A 19,197-nucleotide genomic window follows, 5' to 3' on the forward strand; every position below is an offset into this window, starting at 1 on the left:
TTAGAGTGTTTAGAATCAAAGGGGAGTAAAGGTACCCTTTGAAAGAACTCAAATGAACGAAACGATGAAGAACTGGTGGGGGCAGGCGACCATAGCGCTCTGAGTGGCGCGGGGCGCCAGCCCCTAAACTTTAGAGAAGTGTTTAGGGCGCCAGGCCCCAACCCAGAAAACTTTGACGACTTTCTTTGCTCGTTTTCTCACCCTAACTCGCCTAGAATCGAACGGTTTCTTCCCTAATCACTTGGATTCGATTACTTAACATAATTACACTCTAATCTACTCAAAACAACACTCAAATCACTAAATTTCATCTCAATAAATCATTAAAACCCCAACACAATAAGATTTAGAATGAACTTCAAGAACACCTATCAAGAACTCATCAAGAACTCATCAAGAACTCTAATCTTTCAACTTCAAGAATGAAATTTCACTGAAAATAACATGATTAGCGTGTGGGTGAATTAACCCAACACTATGGAAGCGTACATACCTCTTAGGGATTGAACCCATGGCGAAAATCCGCAACAAAACGTAAGACTCTCGACGAATGCTTTGATCTTCTCCTTTTTTCTCTTCTTAATATCTCAACTAAAACCCTAGGCGTATATTAGGATTATATTATATCCTTAAAATATTACTAAAAACGAATTAAATCTGATTGGGTAAGATTATTATAGATATATATTCCGTGAATATTAATTTATATATATATTATAATTATTATATTATAATTATAAATGTATATAATATAATGCAAGTATTCTATTATTATAGATAGAATATTATGTGAATATTTGGTGCATATATAGTATATACTACATAATTTTAACTTTTTTTTTATAAACAGAGATATTATATTAATACTAGTTAATATGCTTCATTACATGGTACTATATTAGGGGAGGGGACTGTAGTATTACCATTACAAGATGTGATCTTAGTTAGCCTAGCAAAAAGAGTTTATGTCTTACCTGCTTCTAGTGTTTTCGAAACAAACAATGGGGAACTTCAAAACATATAAGGGAGTGAAGTTTCAACTTTCACAAATCAAATTTCAAATTTCAAGTTATATTTATTTCAAAATTAAATCGATAGCAAGACACTACATCGATAATTGACTCAAACTTTCAAATTAATAAGTTTAAGAAGTATTTAATGTTATTAAAAATTTAAAATAAAAATTAACCCGATCCGGCCTAAGACTCGACCCGTTAGGATCAGTGGGCCAAAATTTGGCCCAATTCGATAAGCTCAAAATAATTGTGTACATGAGTTGTGGCCTGGGTCGAACATGTGGTTGTAACTATTTAGACCAGACCGAAAAAGTCTAGTTATGACTTATCCTATTGAAATTTGATTGGATTTTTTGATGGATTGGATTGATCTGGCCCGACTCACTTGACACGTTTAGTCTAAAATGTGCAATCAATGTGGAATCACATGCCATATAATTTGAAGCACACAATTATCCATGTACTATCGCACCACAACATTTTAGGTCTATGGTCACACTAAATCTGGACAACGCTTGTAAAGTGTTGCCTAAAATGTTTTTGGGCACGCTTTTAAAGCGTAGCCAATGTTTTTAACTTTTGGCTTCGATAATATTGGCAACACTTATAAAACGTACTCTTTAATGGCATAGGCTATACTTTATAAGTGTTGTTATATCATGATATAATTGGCAACAACTATTTATATATATGGCCACACTTTTAAAGTGTGCTATTTTTATAATTGAAAAAACAACACATTACAAGTGTAGCCTTAATGTTTTCACTAAATTATAATATTCCCTCCAACATTTTCAAGTCCCACTTCAATTTTTATTTGGCAAAAAAAAATGTCATAAAACATAAAACTTTCAACTCTAGGTCTTTTCCCCATATAATTTTTTTTTTTATAATTTCTTGAAGAACAAAATTTGTTCCAAATATAAAATTTTCCCCAACTTTTAGGTCTTTGCTCCAAATCTAAAAAATTTCAAGGGCTCACAAATTAACAGGTATTTCTTCATCAACACATAAAATAAAGATTTTTCACAAAGCAAAGTGAAGAATCATTTGAAAATTTTGTTCATTACAATCGGATTACGATTTTGCTCCAATCTGAAAAATTGATCATCGTGAATCGCTTGTCTAGCTGTTCTTGTCAGCTTGAAGAATAAAATTTGCTCCAAATCTGATTTTTTTCGCTGTTCTAGTCTAGTTGGTGAACAAGATAGAACAATTTGCTTCATTTTAGAAGATGGTGTCTTAAAGCTTCATAACATTGAAAGGATTTTATTGGAATAGAGTTTATCAGGTCAAAATTTAATCTTTAAAAGTCTAAATTTATGGTATCTGGATTTATTTTTCTGATATTCTTGTTTTGTTGAGATGATTTTTTGTTGTTTTTTCGGAGTCTAGCTCGTTTTTGTACTACCCATATCATTTAATTTTTTGCCCCATTTTTCTCTTTTAGATTTGTTAGTTTCCCTTAAACCCACTGCACTCAAAGATTACAAAAGAAAAAGAAAAGTAAAAATTTATTCCTTAAAAGTCTAAATTTATGGAATCTGGCTGATATTCTTATGTTGTTGAGATGATTTTTTGTTGATTTTTAGGAGTCTAGCTCGTTTTTGTACTACCCACATCAGTTAATTCTTTGCCCCATTTTTCTCTTTTATATTTGTTAGTTCCCCTTAAACCCACTACACTCAAAGATTACAGAAGAAACAGTAGAGTAGAAAAGGACAGCAAAAACAACAAAGAACTACTGTTTGGTGAAGTAGAAAATCTAACAGTCAATATCATAGCCGAGTGCAAGTTAACTTCCAACAACTCAACAATAATTGGTACACACGTGTCCTGATTTCATTTGATTATTTTAGTTTCTAGATCAGTTGTAGGGTTAATGCTATTGCTCAGAAGTGAGAATCCACAATATTGACTCTTGAATTCTCATCAACACCTGAATCTTCTACTTGGGTGTCTCAATTTCTATGAAAGTTTCGCTTTTCCGAGGTTCAATATCCCTAAGGTGAATGACCCATTTAAGGTCATGTTTTCAATGTTGAAGTGTTAAAGGTGTTGTATTTGTACTACTATTTTTCTATAATTATAGATTATGTTATGTAGAACTTTAATTTTTAGGTTGGCATTGTGGCATAGTTGAAACAGAATGAGCTCAATTGGTGAACCTGCTTCTTGGTAGAATTTCTCAATCTCAATTAGTTCATTTAATTTCCTTAATCGCTAAGGAAATATTTATAGACATTAGTTCTTTGCTTAAATGAAGTTCTATTTTGTTTTAGCACTTCAACACTTTGTCAATTTTCCTTCAGCCAGAACTGTCCTCGACATCTCATCCAGCTTCATCAACTCTGTGGTGGGTAGGCTTTGAAATTTTCTTCAAGTTTCAACATTTATTGAAATTTATCTACTTTCTCACCCTTTTGTAATATTGTATGTGAGGGAGAGGATTGTTCTCTATGTGTATTTCTTCGTTTACACTCGTTTCTATTTCTACTATGTTAAATTACGAACAAGATAGTGCCATGCTTTATATTAGTAAAACATCATTATAAGTACCACAGTAGACAGACACATGCGAATTTCTAACTGAATATTCATCCACTTTGTCATTTCTACTACTGCTATTCTCTCCCTTCGATAAATTCTTGGTGTGAGGCATAATTAAGATGAGCTTGAATATCATTTAGCCTTTTCCTTGTTGCTGCAATTCTGTTGTCCAAGCTACATATTCCTTCATGTTGTAGTAGCTTTAGTGGTTCTTTGCATAATTTCAATCTAATCCAAAGTCTAAACATGTTTGTCCCCCAAAATGGTTGCTGCCAGCTATGTTCTACGATCTCCATGAATTTCTCATCCTCAGTTTAAATGTTGATGAACCTGAAAGACTTTCTTTTCAAGGCTATAGTTGTGTTGATTTCCATATGGATTGGGGAGGTATCTGAGAAATGTTTTTCCTCTAATTGAGATGTAATGTGACCATATGAAATACATTCCTCGTTACATAATGCCCTGTCTATTTTGCTCCAAATATGCCTATTAGTCCAAGTAAATACTTTTTCGGTCGCTTTCATATCAGTTAGGATTAGAGTATCAATTACTTGCTGGAAATCTCTACTCTCACTTTCGTTTATTTGTTGGCCTCATTTTATATCCTCAAATGATAACGGAGAGTTGAAGTTTCCACATATGTACCAAGGGGTAGTTAGGTTAGCACCCAACCTCATCAAACCATCCATATGTCCCTTCTCTCTTACAAATTATTACTTCCATATACTACAGTTATATCACACTTAAAATTTGTTCTTTTGTCAACCATTGTACAATGGATGTACTAGCCATGTGTTGCCTTAACAGTAACCTCCACCTCAGTTGCCTGAATAGACACTCATGATCAGTTTCATAGAGACATTGTTGTTGAACTTTTGTTTTCTCATCCATGTGAATTCCATCTTGGTCGTGATCATCTGGATATGTTAGTTTACGTGTTGCTGCGTGATTTTCTGAGGCTTTTCAGTGTTGATTGCCTTCTTTCTCGAGACAAGTTGAACGTCATACTGGTCAAGTTCATATAGTTGTAGTTGTTTATAAAATCCACTGTTGTATTTGTCAAGTTCATATAAGCACTGCTTGTTCTGTTCGCTATCAGTCAAATCGTACATTAGATATGTGAACATGTGCAAAAAACCAAAAAGCAAGAGAGTGAATATGTTCGCTGTCAAAACTTAGGAATCTGCTCATATACCATCAAAATAGAACAAAAACTTACAGTCTTGAAGAGAATTAAAAGTTGACTGGAACCTAGGCTTGTTAGTCTTCTTGAGTTCTGTTTAAAAAGGTAATAAAAAGCATACATCCAATCTAGTAAATGTGGGCAGCCTAGGTTCAGCAGAAAGTGAACCTAGGCTTCTTAGTCTTCTTGAGTTTTGTTCAGCTCCTCGTTCTTAGTCGTCTTGAGTTCGTAGTTTTTGTGCTCGCCTTAAGCTTGGTTTATTTAATTGTTAATCACCATAAAATTCAGATGTTCAGAATTATTTTATATGTATGGATTAGGTATTTCTTATTTTGGAGACTGCGGTGTTGAGGGCGGTTTTGATCTAATAGATAGAAGGAAGGTACTTTTTAACCATTTATGATATGTTAAGGCCATTTTGACCTTTTTATGTTTTCCTAATAAAGATTTTCCCTGGAATCCTTAACTATTTCTTCCTTGCATTGCTGCAAACACCATATCTTTACTACTTTATAATTTATTATTTTCCCTGGCTCCTGGTTCAAGGTCATATGTTGAGTTGCAAATAAGCCAATTTACTGATTTCACAGCTTTGTTGTTGTGTACCAACATGTTGAAAATGATTTTATGCATTGTTGAATTTCCCATGCTTGTCCAAAGTAAATCTGATGTGTTCATGATTGGCATAGTTGGTTCAAACTGAAAAGTATTATGATTTGCCATTCTGCATACCAGGTTCATTCTATAACTTTTGTCTCATTGTATTTATGTGGAGAACGTGAAATCAATAGCTTTTGTCAAACCTCGTATATGAAACTTATTAAATAAATATATGACTATGAACTCAGTTCTTATTTTGTATGAACTTTTAATGTCTGTTATAAGAACTCATAAATTTCAAATCCTGTATCTGTCTATGAGGTTAGACTATAGTCGCGATTCGTATCACAAATTTTGATAGATGTATGTTGGAACACTTGAAATCTTATGTTACTTGAGTTCATATGCAGATCATGTGAAATTAGAAGAAAAGCAGGAAGATCTAGGTGAGATTTTAAATGGGGATCGACTCGTGAGTGGTCCTTATGCTCTCTATTTCTTGGTAGATAAAGACTTGGAAATTCTTTGTCGAAATAAGTTAACAAAGGATGAAGTTGCTCAGTTTCGAAAAGCAGTTGATAAGGACTATTACTTTGAGATGTACTACGATGAATTGACCATACGGGGCCTTATCGAAAGAGTTGAGAATAGGGAAGAGACAGAGGATACAAAATATTACAAGTACTTTCGATACAAACACATTCATTTCAATATCCACTATAACATGGATCGTGTTATTGAGATCACTGCATGAATGGATCCACATTCTGTTTTGGACTTAACAGAGGATAGGGAAGTCGATGCTGAGTTCACATACACCGCAAAATGGAAGGGAATATATATTCTGTTTGAGAATCGGATGGATAAGTTCATGCAGACTTCTCTACCACATATCTTGGAGATTCATTGGTTCTCGATTGTCAATTCTTGTGTCTCTGTCCTCCTTTTAACCGGTTTCCTTGCCACGATTCTTATGTGAGTCCTTAAGAATGATTTTATCAAGTATTCTTCATTTTCAAAAAGAAAACTAACTACAGTCATAAACTCCTATATTTGTCCTGATACTTTTTGGCTGCTACAACGAAATGTTGTTACATATAACATATAGTAATACATCGTTCCAAAGAAAACTTGTTCGCTATAGAGAGGTCTGACTATATCTGATTTTCTAGAGAAATAACTCTTTTAATTGACAATGTATGCAAAAGGTATGCACATGATGAAGAATCAGTTAACGATCAAGAGGAGACGGGATGGAAGTACATACATGGTGATGTCTTTAGGTTCCTGAAACACAATTCATTGTTTCTTGCAGCACGTGGTTGTGGTGCTCAGCTCTTTACAATCTGTTCTGATAAATTAAGTCTAATACAAGAAACATTTGCATTATTGTATATTGTGTATCTTGTACAGGACAATTTTTATATTCATGATGGCGCTTATCGGGGTGTTTTATCCTTACAATAGAGGAGCTCTATTCACTACCCTGATGGTTATATATGCACTCACTTCTGGCGTTGCCGGATACACATCAACCTCTTTCTATTGCCATCTTGAAGGAACTAATTGGGTAAGTGCTGTAATATTCTCATAAATGCTGAGCTAATGTCATCTAGACACTAAACTTGTTGTCTCGTTTCAGCTATAACTATAATGTAAGCTGAGGTGTATCATGCCCTTTTGTTATCATAACTGATTAAGCATAAACTACTTGCTCGTAAGAGAGCACAAACGACAAGGTTCAAATCCCCGGTTGAGATTACTGTTGTTGAACTCGAGACAAAGGGGAACCTAGTATGTTGGCTACGAGTTTTGCAGACCCTAGTAACTTTGGTTCAAATTCTGTATTTCTGTAGGTGGCGTAGCAGGTACTTGGTAAAATAGTCAATGGTGAACAAATTATTCCATACAACATTGTTATATTTTAAGAACACCCATCTAAATACGAGTCTCACGCATATGTATGCTTCCACATAAAGAAGTTTAATGCAATGAGATCCAGAGGGCTGTATACAACACGAAAGCTGGGTTCAGACGTCCATGGAAGAGTATTTGACCTCTTTTGTTTTCACTCCCATCTTTTTTAAATGAAATTGTTTTTTTGTTCTTTCCTGTAGTTTGTTACTCGTTATTGTAACTCAAGTTATGCTTACAAGAACAACATCCATAAGATGGATTTGTGGTACACTGAACATGATTTATTTTCTTACTTGTATCCTTTTCTTTTTTTTTCTGGTTCTTCTCTTGTTTTCTGGTTGGCTTATTTGATTGTTTGGAAAACATTTTTCTTCATGTACACTAATTGTTGCTGTAGTTTTTCAAAATATTTTTTTTTGCCTAATTCGTATCTGCTTTAACATTTTGCTGATTAGAATTGATTCCTCCTCTATGAAAGGAGGTTGCTGCTGGTAAATTTTGTTAGTTTGTTAGTTTTGGAAAGGAGGTTAACATGCTTTAACATTTTGCTCTTTTGTAAGTTTTGGAGAGTTTGGTGTGACTTTATTGTTATGACTCAATTTTAGATTTGTTAGTTTTGTAGAGCTTTACTGTTGTGACTCAACTTTAGATTTGTATTAAGGAGAGCTTCAGTTTATGGTTGCTCTACTATGACTTTATTGTCATAAATTGATTTGGCTTACTGTGAATTTAAGCATATTTAATACACATGATTTATTTCACTAACTTATAATTTTATTTTGAATGTGCAGGAAAATGCCGGTGATTGAATTTGAATAGTGGCATGAAGTAAACTAGATCTACTGTAGTGAACGATGAAGAGTTTTTGTTATGTTTGAATTCATTTGGTGTTGCGGAATTTATTGATAGTAGAGACATGTTTGTCGAAGTTTGGTTGTACAAGACATGTTTGCCTAAGTATTGGTTGTTCAAGACATGTTTCTCGAAGTTTATTAGAAATATATAGCTTCGGTTTGTTTATTAGATAATTTTGTGCTTTAGATCACTTATATATTTAATTATTATATGTTATTATTGAATATACGCAAATAAAAATTATTATTCTTAAAAATAAAAAATTGTGGCTACAAAAATTCTGCACACTATTGCCACACTTCACAAGTGTTGCTATAGGGACGTCCAATGTGTGGCTTACTGTACATAAGAAAAGCTACACTTTAAAAGTGTTGTTCTAGATGAGATATAAAAGGCAACATTTTTTAAGTGTGCCCAATAACAAAGCAAATGTCACACTTTTAAATGTAGTATAATCAAACAAAAGGTGTTGCTAATTAATTACTAAAAAGTGTTCCCTTATATCTCTTTGGCCACACTTTTTAAGTGTAGCTATTGTGGCGACATTTAAAAAGTGTGGCCTAATGTCAAAGGTTACACTCCTTTTGGACATCCCCTGAAAAGCGTTGCTTAAAGTAAAAAAGTGTAGCCTTTTATCAAAATCCACACTTTTTGCTAGTTTAAGCTACACTTACTGGGGTGGCTAAAAGCCTAAAATGTTGTAGTGTTGGAAACAAACACAAAAATATTTATGCTTTCCACGAGTGCGTGTAGTTTTTAGTAACATCGAAACTTTTTCAGTGTTATTTTTCCACTAATGGCCTAAAAGTTCAAAATTCAAGATACTTTTGGCTCTGATATCATAAAAAAATAAAAAAATAAAAAAATAAACTCTTAACTCGGACTACAAGAAATATATCTATATTTACTATGAATCCCCTTGAGATAAAATAACTTAACACAATATTTTTAAAATCTCAATAACATAAACATATTTTAGAACCTTTTACATAATATCCCCTTTCATAATTATTTTTGTACAATTTTTTTAATAACCTTAGATAGTCACCATCTAAGGATTGGAGATTTAAACTCTTTTACAGTTATGAGTTTGTATTTTTGATATAAAAAAGTTAAACAAAAGACAAAGAAAAAAATAAAAGGTAGTTGAACTACAAATAATTGATGTACGTAAATATTGTAAAAATAATCTCATACATTAATGTGGTCAATGAAATCCTTGTCACTTGGATTTTTTCTCCAAGAAGTACAAGAATAGATAAATGAAATTTGCACTTTTTATATTAGTTGACTTAAGCTTATTATTCAAAGGCCGAATAGGTCAATCCCCTAAACTTGATGAGTTTTATTTAGTGCATATCTAAACTTTATGTTGATTTAGTTATCCTCATCAACTTGACAATTTAATAGTCACACTTTCCCCTGGACGTTGACAACCCATAAAAGTGTGCACACACGCTACCACATATTGTCCATGTGACATTTTTTAGAATAATTTTTTAAAAACTTTTGTAGGTCTCACCAATTATTTAAATTATCCTTTTCTGGCCAAATATGAAAAAATAAATTAGAATAAACAGTTTAATGATAATTTTTTTATTTTTTCTAAAAATAATTATATATAATCAAGTTCGTTTTACATATTTGTCCAGGAAAGAAGAAATACACCCTTTCTATTAAAAAATAATAATCAAGCATCTAATGCAAAATTATATAGAAAAATAAAATAAAATGTCAATTAATTTGACCCGAAAATAATAATAATGCATAGTTAAAAACTTAAAATAAATACTTACTGCAAAATAATAAATACATATATTTTTCTTTTTTTTTATATATAAAAATTACACCGTTTTGACTTCATTACTTTAGTCAAATCATTTTTTTATTTGGATAATATAAATAGAGTTATAACTAAGTTATGTAAAGGCAAACTTACATAAATATGCTATACTAAGAAACATCTATCATTTATAGCAATAACATTTTTCTTTATTTGATCACTTTTAATATATTTATAATACAATTTTAATACATATTACATAGAATAATTTATAAAACATATATAATACAAGTTTTATTGGTTGATAGTATATTTATCATACATTTTAATACACTAATAATACAATGTGTCAATTTTCTTACCAAACAAGCGTAATATATTTTAAAACAGTTATAATTCATATATATTGCATACATAATTCACTTTTAATACATATTGCAGATTTATCATAATATTGTTATATATTGCTATAAATAATAATTAATATAAAATATCGCTAAAATCAGTAATTATTTATTAAAAGGTACCCATTCAAGTAATTTTTCCTTATGTAAAATTGTGATAAAATGCACAATGTATATTAAAAAACAAAGAGTAATATAATTGGAATAAATAAATTATTATATTAATTATGTGGCAATTAATAGTTGAAAAATATTATACTTAAAAGTCAATTTTTCATTCGTACCTAAAAGTGAGCCAATTCACATTCTTTGTCACATTAGCATCTAGAAGAGTCGAGGCTTTCAAATTACAATGTTGAAGGGGGTAACTAGAGTAACATATAGGGTTTGTGTGCATTAAATAAAACTTGTTAAGTTCGAAATGATTTTGATCTATTTAGCACATATTTTCAGATTTTACTTTATTCAGCTCATTTTGCATATATTTGGATTTTTTTGTTCTTCTTAATTTGAAATTATGACTTTCATCTTTTGATGCTTAAAAACTAATTGATAGTGATATCCGTATTTATCATCACAAATTTAAACATTGATAGGTCAATTAACGTGAAAAATTTAAACTCCGTTGTGGAGGTTTTTATAGCTTAAAAATTTATAAAGAGCGTTTTGTGATGTCTCAATCTAAATCGCCGTAAGAGACAACCTCACTAAACCCCCCATAGAAGTTCCAATCGTCAATCCAATACGAACTCAACTAAATCATTTAAAGGTAACAATCTCATTAATTAAAGCAAACCGTCATAACAATTAACAGTAAATATGCAAAAAAATTTTCCTAGAATCTAAAATCGTGTACCTAACATCTAACATAGTCTAGAATACGGGGATGCAACCCCAAAAAATGAAATCTAAATCCGGACAATGGACTAGAGGGATAGAGATGAAATCATGGCAGCCCGAATAAAACAATTCAACCTTAAATTCAGAAAGTGTGAGACTCACAACTGAGATCGTGTAGTAGCCGCTGAAATATGTTTTGTACTCAACAAAACAATAGAAAATGTAGTATCAGTACACAAAATTAACGGTGTATTGATATCATCAGCTAGCTCCAAATATATGAAGTGCGAACAAGTAACTGAAACTTAGTTAAACAAGAAGACATACATATATATATAATCCAATCAGTCTTAGCAACCACAAAAAATATGTTCAACATCATTACAATCAAATAGCCCGATTCACTCTCCACCACAAAGACAAACAATTAACATGTACCAGGAGTGGTACCTGAACCAACCAATAAATAACCTGTACCATACGTGGTATCCAAACTAGTCAATAGAGAACCTGTACCAGACGTGGTACCCGAACCAACTAATAGATATTTCGTATTAGGCGCAGTACCCGTGTCAATCGATAATTTGTACCAGAAGTGGTACCCAAGCCAATCAAGAATCGAAAACATCACACGATCGCAAACACAATGAATACAACCTCTTTGTAGATCACTTTCAGTTTTCTTCCAGTGTAACTTTAGGTTGTCATCTTCTGTTTTACCATAATCCTTTTTGTTATTGTTAACTTTTACAAGTAATTGCGTTATATGATTATGCTCATTTATAATGTTGTTTGTCTTTCCTTTACCTTATTATTTAGACTGTGTATTCGTGTATCAATACCAACATAATTTGGACTTTTAATATCGAAGACAAAATTTTGTTCATTAATTATTAGTGTGATTGAGAGTTATAATGTTCCATTTTTAAGTACATTTTTTATCTTTCAAATTCTTCATTAATTTTTAAAGAATATTATACTAATTGTTTGTTTTATATATATATATATATATTATTATTATTATTATTATTATTATTATTATTATTATTATTATTATTATTATTATTATTATTATTATTATTATTATTATTATTATTATTATTATTATTATTATTATTATTATTATTATTATTATTATTATTATTATTATTATTATTATTATTATTATTATTATTATTATTATTATTATTATTATTATTATTATTATTATTATTATTATTATTATTAATTATTATTAATGCAATATACGCGCAAAACGCATACACTTAACTCATATTGTCCAAATGTCAAATTGGTTAATTTAGCATTTAATAACATAGGCATATGACCATGTTTGGATGAGATTGACCAACTTTTTATTTATTTCATATTTGATCCAAATAGCTTTTTTGACCTTATAAATTAGCTGCTACTACTATTATTATTATTATTAATTAATGCAATACACGTGCAAAACACATACACTTAACTAATATTGTCCAAATGTTAGCATTCAATAACATAGCCACACGACCATGTTTCGGATGAGGTTGACCTACTTTTATTTATTTCACATTTGACCCAAATAGCTTTTTTGAACTTATAAATTAAGCTACTATATTATTATTATTATTATTAATTAATTAATTAATACAATACACATGCAAAACACATACACTTAACTAATATTGTCCAAATGTCAACATTTAATAACACAGTCACACGACCATGTTTGGATGAGGTTGACCAACTTTTTATTTATTCCATATTGACCCAAAATAGCTTTTTTGACCTTATAAATTAGCTACTTTGGAGCCTTCTCTTTCAGTCATTGTTTTGTTCATACACTTACACAACACTCTAAGCTACTGTTCCGTATAAGTCAGAGAAGAGACTCTTTTTAAAGATGGGTAGAAAAATTGAGATAAAGAAAATAGAAGAGATGACGAAACGTCAAGTTACATTTTCTAAGCGACGCAGTAGTTTACTTAAAAAAGCTGAGGAGATTGCGATTTGCTGTGACGTGGACGTGTTGTTTGTCGCATTCTCACCTTCTGGTCGGCTCAATAAATTCTGTAGCCAACAAAGGTATTGTATTTATGATTCCGACAAAAAAAATATGAATTTTTCGTTATGTTGTGCTAGTTATTAATCTATAAAACTATTATCTTGATTAACTTTTTTTTATACTAAATTTACACTTTTGTAGAGTTGAAGACATGCTTCAGCTTTACCTTAACCTTCCGGTTGAGCGGAGATTGACGTACATGAACATTTCCTAAATTTTCTTGATTTTTTTTTAGCTATTAGTAACCTAAATAATGTAGCACTAACTTATGAGTTTTTTTTTTCTTTTGTTGGGGTTAGTCACATGGCCGATGTTAAGGTACTTTTTACTCTTTTATGTATATATTATCAATAAGTATTTGTAGGACTTTTATATTTTCTAAAATTATGTCTTGTTTCTATTAATGTGGATTAATTCGTCTAATCTTTATATGATGATGAAATTTGCTAAAGTTTGAAACGAAAATTAGTATTCGTTATTATCCATTTCAATTTGTTTTTTTTTTCTTTTCCGTTTAAAAAGATGTGTCAAGTTAGGTCTTGAGTGTAACCCGCACCTCAGAAAGAGGAAGATTGTTCAAACTTTATAAGGAGCCCAAAATTTTATTTATTCACCGATGTGGGACACTTCATTCCTTCATCACCCCTTTACACCATATCCGAACATTCTTTATCCAGATCCGAACATTCTTTATCCAGGATTTCACTATATCACCCCCTCACACCCAGACCTAGACATTTTTATCTGAGATTCCATGGTATCACCCCCTCAAGCCAAAATTTCACTGTCCGATCCGGAGTGTGACATTCATGGACGGGGGGGTATTTCCACCCCCGCAACTATTCCATTTCCTGAGGCCTACATCAAGTCTGACTCTTATACCATGTTTAGTTAAGTTTTAGGCATAACTAATTACACCCCAAAAGCTAGTTCATAGGAGGAGGATTGTCTAACATTTTTTAACGAGACCAGAATTTTAGTTATTCACCGATGTGGGACATTTAACGATCTTTCATCAGAACTTTTTTTCTTTTTCGATATTTTTTTTAATCTCAACTTTCCCCACACACATGTTTATAACCACAAAATTAAAGGATATTTTGACACATTCGACCTCTCTTTAGTTTAAGATCGTAAGATACAAAAGTGTTATTAATTTATTAAATTGTATCAAGATGAAATCAGACAAACAAATTAAAATTGAATGTGTATTAATTAAAAGGTTCTGAAAATGACATCCTCAAAATTAACGAAATACTAAGTGATTTTTAACTTGTTTTAATTCATTCAACAAAACAAGTTTGACTTAAGTAAAAAAGTGTATAATTGAGAGAGTTGTAATAAATTTTTTTAATTATTGATATCGATTTGACCCATTTTAAACTAGTTTTGATAATTTTTTTTGGGTATATTAATGAAGGAGAAGGTGGCAAAATTGAGACAATTGAATCACATCAAAGGAGATGTTAGCAAGCTACACCTTCTTGATAAACAGTTTGGATCTCCTCTCTTTCTCACTTTTTCCTTTGCTTACTTTATTGTCTCTCTTTAGTTATATTGTGTTTCGATATTATTTACAACAAATGTAAATTAAAAAAAAAAATGTGTATAAGAAGATTAACGAACGACCAAATGGAATGAAAAGAGAATTAGGAGCTTTATTTTAAAAGAATATTTTGAAAATTAGAAAAAATATTACGGATAAATGAATAAAATCTTCAATTAAATTAAATGTGCTAATAGAATGAAAATCTATAAATTGATAGGGGTGACAATTTAATACAGAATATGCAGATAAGTTGATTTGACTAACTTATAAACTTGAATTATCATATTATTGTTGTTACTAATATTAATACTCTCCATATCGGACCAAAGAGATAAAAAATTCGGCCAAAGCATGATTAAAAAAAATTATTTTGACCAGGGAAAAATATAGACAAGCATATGTGTAAGTTGACACAATCACCACCACCAACAACAAGCTCGATATAATCTCATTAGTAGGGTCTAAAGAGAGTAAGATATACACAACCTTATTTCTATCTTTATGGGATGGAGAAGTTGTTTCTGATTGACCATCAGACATCAACAACCTTGCTGCATTATTCAGACTTGAGACTGATAATATGAGCGAGCTCAAATATGTCGAGTTACATAAGCGTTACAATATTTTGATTTATTGAAAATGTTAGATACTACCTAGTACCTCATACTTGATTTCTTTTGTATTAAGTGAAATTCATGACTCTCTCACTAATGAATTAAACTTTATCATGATGGCTGCCTTTGGATGTTTCAACCTGTTGCCGGTGTCTTAATTTCTACAGGATTGAGGTGAGCACAACTTAATTTTATGTCTCTATTATGAGTTGTTTTTTCTCTTTTCAATCTACCCTTGCTATTCTAATTAGTAGTGTGTTAATTAAGTGTGACTTGAAGTAGAAATTAAGACTAGTCCAAATAAATGTTAATAAATCATTCTAGAACCAATGAAGATTAAGGTTGAGAAAGTCATTTTAACTTGAAATTTTTTGATGTAGAATTTGGAGCTACAAATCAAGAAGAGCACATTGGAATTACAGATTGTGGATGCTAACATAAGGTCATTTGATTTAGTATCACAAGTGTTTTTCTTATAGTTCTTCTTAATTATAATCTCATGGTTTAATACATTGATATCACCTTGATCTTTCACTTAGGCATTTATATTATAGAGTATTTTAATTGTCTAAATGTAATATTCTGCCTAACAAGATGATTATGCAGGGATTACGAACCAGGAGCAGAACAAGAGCCTTCTCTTCACCAACTCTGTTGGTGTGAGAGTAACTTGAAACTCTCTCTCCAAAAAATCTTGGCTAGAAAAGTTTGTTCTTCCATCTTTATTTGTCATTGAAGAATAACGCGAAATTACAATTTTCAAGAAAATACTTATTTTTCTTAGAAATAATGTAAATTCCCAACTAATGTCAAATGAATTTTGATTAGATGGAATTGGAGAAACAAGGAAATATGGATATTCACTCTGTTGCACAACAAATGGCTCCTCACCAGTTTGATACTAATAATTGGATTAGTCCATTCAGGTCATTAATTTTTTTCACATAATTGAAAATTTTCGTCTCCTTTCTCCTTTTGGTTTCATTATTTCGTTATTATTGCAGTTCAACTGTTCAAAATCAAGATTGGATGGACAAAGGAAAGAGAGTAGCAAACAGTTCTAGCAATTACACATATACCCCTTCCTTTGCTAGTACTTCACAGTTAGGAAATATGTCATTTCCTCAAAACTCATCGCCTTTTACCCCATTGCAGGTAACACTTTTTAGGATCTCCTAAAAATTGAGATATTTTCTTTTTAAAAAGTTGATAATATTTATTTTATTTGTACAATAGTGCCAGCAACAAAACATGATTGTCGATGTTCAGCAGAATCCATTACAAATATTTGGACAATCACAAGTATATTAATATTTTTGAAATATTATTTCTTATTAAGATCTCCTTGAAGATATGAGATTTTTTTTATTTTTTTTTGATATATTATTTTATCTGCGAAATAGAGCCAACAACAAAACATGGCGGTAGATGTCCAGCAGAATCCAACACAAATATTGGGACAAGCACAGGTACATGATATTCCTGAAATATTATTCCTTGTTAAGATCTCCTTAAAGAGATGAGATTTTTGCAACAAAACATGGAAGTAGATGTCCAGCAGAATCCAACACAAATATTGGGACAAGCACAGGTACATGATATTCCTAAAATATTATTCCTTGTTAAGATCTCCTTAAAGAGATGAGATTTTTTTTTAAAATTTTGATATTATTATTTTTATCTGCAAAATAGAGCCAACAACAAAATATGATGGTATATGTCCAACAGAATTCAACGCAATCATTTGGACAATCACAAGTACATTAATATTCTTGAAATATTATTTATTGTTAAGATCTTCTTAAAGAGGCGGAATATTTTTTTAAAATTTTGATATAACTTAAGAAGATAAATATTTTTTTGAATGTTGATATAATTATTTTTATCCGCGTAATAGAGCCAACAACAAAACATGATAGTGGATGTCCATCAGAATCCAACACAAGCATTTGGACAATTACAGGTAAGTTAATATTTTTGAAATATAATTCTTTGTTAAGATCTCCTTAAAGAGATGAGATTTTTTTTTAAAATTTTGATATTATTATTTTTATCTGCAAAATAGAGCCAACAACAAAATATGATGGTATATGTCCAACAGAATTCAACGCAATCATTTGGACAATCACAAGTACATTAATATTCTTGAAATATTATTTATTGTTAAGATCTTCTTAAAGAGGCGGAATATTTTTTTAAAATTTTGATATAATTATTCTTATCTGCACAATAGAACCAACAACAAAACATGGTAGTAGATGTCCAGCAGAATTCAACACAAACATTTGGACAGTCACAGATACATTAATATTCTTGAGATATTATTCCTAAAAAATCCTATCCCCTCCCTCCCCACCCTTGTACTAAACTAGTTAACTCATATTTTGCAGGCACAATTGACTTTTGGTGAAAGTAGTGACAACTCTCTCACGAATTTCTGGCACAATATTTGCACTTCCACAAGGTTTCTTTCGATATTCATACATTTAATTATTGTTCGCAAGATAATATTTTATCTGCTTAAAAAATATGATGACATTAGAATTATAACGATCAATGCATCTAAACTCTATACGAGATCAAATTATTATCATATAAGAGACCACATAAATAGTAATAATATCATATACAATAAGTCAACGAAATACATTTTATTATTTTTGTTGGTATTGTTGTTCTTTAACATTGTTTCTCTCAGGCATGGCTCGAGTCCACTCGCAAATACGGGTACACAATTGAACACTCCCTCCCAATTAGGGTTGGAGTATGCCCATTCAAATTGGAATATCAACTTGAACAATAACAACGACATCAATCATATTATTCAACAAACTGATCAATCTTCAATTCAAAGTAATGCAATAGCTTCTAATGTTAATGGATTTAACTATCCCATAGAAGTTAGTTCAAAGCTCTATTATTAATATTATTATTGATTAATTAACTTTATTTGTTTGTTTATAAATTTATATTTGTGATATTATTCACACAAAACTCACTTTAAATATTTTGTCACAATGATCAGGAGAATACCATGGGAAACAATGAATACTTTGCTGAAACAACACATGAGAATGATGCATGGGAATGGGATGATGTTTTCCTCAATGAAGGTTTCAATGGAGATGACTTTTAAATTTAGATTGATCAATGAATGACAAACAAACTTTTTTTTTAATCTAGTTTCTTTATCTTTGGTCCATTTTAAAGACCACAGACTTGATGTTTTAGCTTTTTATTTACTTATTTCTGTATGCAAGATATCATCTTTATGTATGTAGGGTGACCTATATATATTAAAGTGAATAACAATAAGTACCTATGAGTGTTAGAAATAAATTGTGTTACCAACATCATTTGTCTTAATATACTTTTTATTATTATAAGTTGTCCATTTAGATTATATGAAGATGGTGCAAGAAGCTTGGAAACAAGTGGAGGGATCACCTCTATGAATTTTTCCTTTGATTTGGAAGAATACTTGTTGAAAGATATCTGGTACAATTCAGTTTTAAACTTGTTTAAAATGCTTCAGCTTTAATGAACAAAGACATCACCTAATAAATAGGTTTTTCAAAACCTAATAAATAGATTTCACCTTATATGAATTTTGACATTGAAATAAATAACTAATTCAACTTCAAAATAGGTTTCAGCTTTAATACTTTGGCTTCTTGCTCAACAATTTTGAAAAATGCGACTTATCTTTATGTCATTTACAAGTTTGGACTTGCAAATTCATTCACAATTAACATACATGAGTTTGTCTTGAAATTGCATACATAAGACACATTTGGGCCTAATAAATCTTGAGGAATCTAAATTTCTCTTTGCAAAGA

The 19,197-nt window shown here is 30.8% G+C and overlaps 1 protein-coding gene and 1 pseudogene across 1 annotated transcript; both read left to right on the forward strand.

The window, feature by feature from the left end:
- Window positions 1–5,056: 5,056 nt before the first annotated feature.
- LOC102602822 (transmembrane 9 superfamily member 2-like) lies at window positions 5,057–8,085 on the forward strand (annotated as a pseudogene).
- A 9,151-nt stretch (window positions 8,086–17,236) lies between these two features.
- On the forward strand, window positions 17,237–18,609 carry LOC102603159 (uncharacterized). Its single transcript, XM_015304895.1, has 4 exons — window positions 17,237–17,321; window positions 17,749–17,822; window positions 18,057–18,258; window positions 18,384–18,609. The coding sequence occupies exons 1-4, from the start codon at window positions 17,271–17,273 to the stop codon at window positions 18,492–18,494; spliced, it is 438 nt and encodes a 145-aa protein (XP_015160381.1). The 5' UTR covers window positions 17,237–17,270; the 3' UTR covers window positions 18,495–18,609.
- The last annotated feature ends 588 nt before the right edge of the window (window positions 18,610–19,197 follow it).

This window comes from Solanum tuberosum, unplaced genomic scaffold (assembly GCF_000226075.1).
Source record: "Solanum tuberosum cultivar DM 1-3 516 R44 unplaced genomic scaffold, SolTub_3.0 scf00639, whole genome shotgun sequence".
Lineage (NCBI taxonomy): Eukaryota > Viridiplantae > Streptophyta > Magnoliopsida > Solanales > Solanaceae > Solanum > Solanum tuberosum.